The sequence below is a fragment of the Pteropus vampyrus genome, unplaced genomic scaffold, assembly GCF_000151845.1.
Source record: "Pteropus vampyrus isolate Shadow unplaced genomic scaffold, Pvam_2.0 Scaffold34, whole genome shotgun sequence".
Lineage (NCBI taxonomy): Eukaryota > Metazoa > Chordata > Mammalia > Chiroptera > Pteropodidae > Pteropus > Pteropus vampyrus.
In genome coordinates, this window is record NW_011888815.1 from 6,879,919 (window position 1) to 6,886,574 (window position 6,656).

Consider the following 6,656-nt stretch of genomic DNA (forward strand, 5'->3'; position numbering starts at 1 on the left):
GCGACAGTTTAAAACAATAAATCAGACTCATTACACTTTGTGCTTACACGGATGCACATGTGTTTGAACTTGGAGAAGGGGTGGAGTTATAGACTGGGCAAAGATCCCTAGTTTTGTGTTCCTTTATGGACTAACTCCGAACACCTCTCAGATACTCTGAATGGCCGCGGGTAGTTACAACACAGCCGGCGTCGCTCACCTTTACCTGCAGTGGCGCTTTATGAATGTGATGAACTGACTTACACCTGAGGGTAGGTTACCTATGGAGACTCTGAAATACCAAAGCTCAGCATCCACGCGAGACCGCCTTTTCCTCCTTTTAGTCATAACAAGGGGTTGATGGTTCCTTATTAACCTTAGAGAGAAACGAGGATCAGACACACATCTGTCCCAGCATGACTTTTAATGCGCTCAACATCTGCGTGCCCCCAGGAACAATCTAGAATCATGGATGTGTTCTTCTCAAAAAAAAAAAAAAGGAAAAAAAAGTTATTTTCACTATAAAAAAAGAGTTATGTACCCAGTTAAAAAGAAGTAAGAGTTAAAAAGCCTTACGAGGTCAAATTTATTTCAGATCTATTTCCCAAGGCAACCACGATTAGGACTTTCTCGTATAGTCTTGTAAAAAGATTTTACGAACACACAAAAACATATAAATCTGTTACACTTGCGCTCCCTCCTTTTCTTAAACAGGTGGAAGCCCAGTTATGTTTGTTTTTCACTGCAGATGTCTGATTTCTGTAAACATGGATACAGCTCCTCCTTTCCACGTGTCCACAGTATTCTACTGAGTTCACGTTATATTTAACCGGATATTTCTAGTCTTTTGTTTCTGCAAAGTGGCGCTGACCACCCTTGAATAGATATTCTTCGACATACTTTTTAATTGATGTATAAACTAACCCAATAAATACTAATTGTCAGCAAAGTTTCCGACTTCTGCGTTTCCCTTTGGTTGACATTATTAGCATCTCATCGTTATTTTAAATTAGCAAGCCTCTGTTTAGTTCCACTGACCTTTCATGTCTACCTGAATGAGTACCAACCTGTTTTGATTACCGCAGTCTTTAATATCTGGTAGGTTGTCTTCTTCATATTTCTCTTCGAAAGGATCATTTACAACAAATTTTTAAGGACAACACTTCAGATTTTTAAATAGGAAAATTACAGTGATTAAAATTTTTTTTTAAAGATTAGCCCATTCACAGACCGTATATATAAATATACATAGCTAATTACCTCTTTAAAAAATCTACTAAGATTCCTATTCTTTTATACGTCATAATACATGTAAATAACTCAGGAGGAAATAATAATTGTACCGTATTAGTGTCCCCCAAAATTCATGTCCACCCAGAACTCGTGAATGTGACATCATTTGGAAATAAGGTCCTTGTGCATAGAATCAAGTTAAGATGAGCTCATGCTGTATGACAGTGGGCCCGAGTCCAACGACTGGCGTCTTTTTAAGAGGGAAACTAGATACAGATACACACACAGGGAAAGCAGACCTCACGCGACCACGGAGGAAAGCGACTGGCTTGAGGCAGCTGCAGATCAAGGCACGCCGAAGGTCGCCAGCAGTCGCCAGGAGCTAGGAAGAGGCGACGGAGGACTCTCTCCTGCAGTCTGGAGATAAAGCATGGCGTTTTGATGTTGGACTTCTAGCCTCCAGAACTGGGAGACAATTTCTGTTGTTTCCAGCCACCAGTTTGTGGTAATTTGTTATAGCAGCGTTAGCAAATCGATACAGTAACCATCCCAAATTTCTGCACGTTTGAGCTACGGTAAATTGTGTGAAACTCTATCAAGTGGTTGCTCATTTGCTATCTCTTTCAGTCACTGAGCTGCCTCCGATAGGCAAAGAGAAAGACAATTTGGAAAACTCTTTTAAGGTTTTCGTCTGTTTGTTTTACTATTTATCTCATAAGGCACAATCTATATTGGGGAAAAACAGTCCCTGGAAATAAATTGCCACTGTTTTACAGAGGATTCACAGTTTTATTATACATCGCCTCAGTCTGTTTTAACAACTTTATTAGTGCTGTTGGATTATATGGAAAAAGATTTTTCTTCTGCAAACGGTGAATGGCACCTTGTAGCTCTTCGAAGCATTTTACTGTTCTGTAAGCTGTTCCCATTTTGGAGTCAGTGTTATTTGGGACTATATCACAATCGACAGAGAAGGGATTATTAGATTCTTTTGGGACCAGAGGTCTTGACTGAAGCTCTGGGCTAAGTTCTTTTTTATTCTTACTTATTCCAACGGTGTCCTGAATTTTCTTCATTGCTTCTTGGTATAAAGATGTCTGTTTACTATTTGCTGAACATGGGTCTTTGGATTCTACTTCAGAATCATCAGAGCTGTCATAATCTACCAGACTTTGAGAAGCTTGAGGAAGAGACTGACCGTCAGCCTGGAGCGTGGCTTGGGTCTCCTTGGACATCACGACCTGGTTTGGTGGTTCAGAAGAAGCATCAGAAGGCCACGAGGCCGAAGCACAAGCATTCCTGTGACTGCCACGAGCAGCCCAAGGACTAGGTTCTGTTTGGCTGCTGCTTCTGTCTTGGACAAGTGAGGAGACACAACCGCAGATATTTATGCTATCGTTAGATTCAGTGACATCGAAGGACTTGCAAATGGTGAAAAATTTATCCCAGTCTTTCTGCAGTAATTTTAAATATCTAACAAAATATTCAAGAAAACAGGTTTCTGAGGAAATCAGAAAGTCAAGAAGAACGGTAGCATCGAACCCTACATTTTTTAAAAAGTATAAGAAAATACAGTGTGGATTGTAGCCATTTTCATGTGTGTGATGGTCCCATTTTTCTTTTCCTTGGGTCAAGCTTTCAATAGCTTCACGTTCTCTGAAAATAGAGATAATGGAGACCCCGGATGAATGACTTTTACAAAAAGGAGTTTTGGCAGATATAACATACGCATATAGTAAATTCACCTACTGGATTACTTTCTAATATATGCATTATATATACATAAAAAAAAAAAAAACTTCAAACTAATCTCTCCTTCCACAAATTCTCTATAAATCAGACCTAATAAAATAAAATAAACAAAAACTGACTTGGGTAGTTCCAGTTTTCATCTGCCCAACAGAGTACTCTGCCTTCCGTCTCTTGACATCAAAGTGCCGCACTCTTACAGGTAAATACTAACTCCCTGCAGTGAGATGGGGGATGGACCCTAACCTCCTTCCTTTCCTTTATATTCTCCTGACTGGTGGGCACGTGACCCAGACTGACCAATCAGAGTCTCCACGTTCCCGGACACGGTGATTGGTTCCGCCATGAATGTGCGACCCAATCGCATCTCCCCTAGGACTTCTGCTGGAATGATTAAAGATTATCGCCATAAGGATGCTGTAGTCTGACACTGCCGGGAACCGTGCCCGAGAATGAATTCAGAGCTTTCGACAGAAAGAAAAGTAATCAACGACATGACTTAAATCCTTGAATGTTATGCTTGCCAACTTGATCCCTTAGAATTTCCAATTAAGGGCCAATAAACTCTTTTTTCTGCTTCGACTAGTGTGTGTCCGTTTTCTACCATTTACAGCCAAACGATCTTGACTAATACGATTACGTTGAAGAAAATACCTATGACACGAGCACGTGCCTCTCTGGACACAGTGAACTGAAGTCAATCCAGTTAGAAATCCACATGTAAAGTGAATTTATTTCAGAGGCTTCCTATTTCGCAAGGAGTCAGCTTTGAGTACAACTAAGATTGTTCCAATAGGCACGTGCATTCGGACCGAGTTTGTATTCGACCGTTTCTGAGCCTAATTCGAATCACACGCAGGAATTCTGTGTTCTTGATTAGAACTTTTTGAAAATTGGCCCCAAACACTTAGAGTCTGCAAGCGGCCACTGCCAGAAGTGCCATCGCACGAGAAGTGGCAGCAGGACACTATACTGACAATCGTTACGAAGAAGCCCCTTTCTCTGAAGCCAAGAAATGGAAATATAGCAACTACTTTAGGCTTTTAATAAGGCGGAAGCAGAAATAGTGTACAAGGTCATCAGATATCAGCTTCGTAACCAAGTACAGATATTTGCCACAGGAAGATATTACCCCGAGTACAACTGTCTTAATAAAGCAGAAATGCAATCGGTATAAAATCGGCAACATAACTTCGTGATCGATTTCAGATTTGCTTCGAAATGGTAGCAGCCCCGGTTCGACCGCATGAAAATTGAGCACGGCTCCTCTGATGACTTACGAGGTTGTACTCACCTTTACAAAGGTAAAAATTACCTTGTTGAAGTTCGATACGGGAAAGTTGGGCAGAGGTCTTAAAATTCTACTAGATTATGATTTAGACAAGAGTGTTAACCTGCTCCTGATCGCACAGGTGGAACAGAGACGGAGACTAAACCAGAACTCATACCCCTGTGCCCTGGGTCTGCCTAGCCAGCCGCATTTTCGAATGAAAACTCGAATGTAATCTCATTTTTACATAGGGCGCAGTTAAAGAAAGGAACCGGAACTTATCAGGAAGCCACGAGATCAGTAGGGATTTTTTCCCCTCCTAATGATGGAAAGTAAATAACAGGTCCAGCACAGTATTAAAAATGTGTTCTACTTTCCTGGCACGTGGTTGGTACACGCGCTTTGCCATGTACTAACCTGGTCAGTCTCAGGTAGATGCCCACTGTCGCTTTGGCAGCCTCGACCATGTCGTCGTCTTGCTCTAGGAAGACCCTACACAACCACTCGCACGGATCGTGTGACAGCGGGGAGGGCTGGAGGTGGGGCTCTAAGAAGGTCAGTAACTCGGACATGAACTTCTGTAAATCGACTTCGAAAAATGCAAATTTCAAAGAGTAGGCAACAGGTTATGGACACATTCATATCCAATCTGTGGATGACTATCTAAAGAACTTCAGAAGGCAAGATCATAACCCACACTTTCAAAATGTCTGCAAGTTAGGGATTATTTCTGCTTTGCAAATTAGGAAACTGAGCTTAAGAGGAAAAAAAGTGACTCGCAATAGAATACACTTAAAACCTACAGATCATCTATTTGCTTTAACTGCCAAATAACTGATTATCTCGGAGAAATCAAAGTTACATGAATTCTTGCTAAACGCATATAAATGAACGAGCAGGAGACGACAGAAATCGCTTTGCTGAATGCCGTAGCTGTCTGTTAATACAGGCAAAATGCAACCAAACAAAAATAATTTTGCTTCCAAAATAACGGAAGAAAAAGGTTTTGTTTAAAGCATTAAAAAGAAGTATTACTATTAAGCAGAAAAATCAAAAAGGTTTTGGGAAGTTTTAACTGCAATTTAGAACTCTGAATTATATGACACATGCCACCTAGTGTTACACATGACAACTGCACAGGATTCTAATACATAGTTATTGCCAGCTATTTGATACCCAAAGCAGTTCAGGGAAGTCACTGCCTATAATTCGAACCTTTCGCTATAACAGCAAGGTGCTTGTTTAGAGACGTTTACGCTCCGTCTTTCTGATGAAGGGGAGGACATGTCTTCCCCAACACGTAACTTGAACATCATACTTTCAAATAGCTGTCTCAGGACTCTGAGTTAACATCCTGCAAATTATATGCAACAATTTCTTCGTCAATAAAACCTCTCCCATATTAGTTCAATTCGAGTCCTAATTACCAATCATCCACATTAGTAGGTGTACCAACTTTATGAAGAAAAAGATGAATAAAATACTACTAATTTCTGGATATGAATTAACTTACTATAACACTTACTTTGAGGGGACCCAATAGCAACTATCAGTTTTAACCTTAGACATTGATTATGCTTCTGCAAATTCGGTTTAGCTCACAAAAAACTGCCATGTTTCTTAAGGTAATTCTTTCTATTTTTTTTTTTTCATGGCAATCTGATAAATTATAACTAGGATTACACGTAACTGAAATTAGTGGAGATTTGATAATTATAAATAATTTCACTTCAGTAAACCTTTACTTTGCACGTAAAAGGAGTTAGGAGAATTAATTACCTTTCATTTCGTTTGCTGACGCACAGTTTTGAAACTTGATTTCTAAGGATTTGATGACAAGTAAACTCGCAGCTCTAAGGATCACGTGATCGGGAACAGGGACAGGCTCCGATCCAGGTGGAACTTCGCCACCTCCAAAGCGAGACGGTTTCCCGCGGACAGACAGTGTCCTCAACAAGCCCAAGTCCACAGCCTGCAAGACGGCGTCAGCTAAGGCCAACATGTCCACATTTAAATGACAATCTGGCGGCGTGAACGCAGGGACAGATCCCCGACAGAGGTCTTCACCCACTTTACAGAGAAGGCACTTTTTGATGAATATGATGAACTTCCTTTTGACGAAAGCCTGTGCAGGCCAGGTAATCACATCTAGCACGCAAGAAGGTTTCAAAAATAAAATCCTCTGGCAGGTGAACTGTGATGCCAGGTGGATTCTAGAAGCTATAAGAAGTTCAAGCAACTCCAGGAAACATATCAAGGTGTTTACTATTTTAGTAGTATCTCGGCAGTTTTCAAAACGCTGAGAAAATAAGGAATCGTAAAAGACTTCAAAAATACTGTCAAAAGGCGTCAGGAACTGCTTTAGGATTTCTGCAATTATAAAAATAGTGATCATAAACAATAGGAAAAAACAGTCCTCTGAAAA

General features: G+C 40.5%; 1 protein-coding gene across 16 annotated transcripts in view; it reads right to left on the bottom strand.

The window, feature by feature from the left end:
- Nucleotides 1-384: 384 nt before the first annotated feature.
- LINS1 (lines homolog 1) overlaps nucleotides 385-6,656 on the bottom strand; it is a 19,966-nt gene continuing 13,694 nt past the window's right edge. For 15 of the 16 annotated variants that reach the window (XM_011357298.2, XM_023529003.1, XM_023528998.1 and 12 more), the window contains 3 exons: nucleotides 6,011-6,601; nucleotides 4,649-4,820; nucleotides 547-2,868 (listed from right to left, as the gene is read on the bottom strand). In XM_011357298.2, the coding sequence (XP_011355600.1) occupies nucleotides 1,983-2,868; nucleotides 4,649-4,820; nucleotides 6,011-6,601 (1,649 nt within the window). In that variant the 3' untranslated portion in view covers nucleotides 547-1,982. Of the gene's footprint in view, nucleotides 459-546; nucleotides 2,869-4,648; nucleotides 4,821-6,010; nucleotides 6,602-6,656 lie in introns of those variants that run through there. The other variant, XR_002779668.1, reaches the window with a different exon arrangement.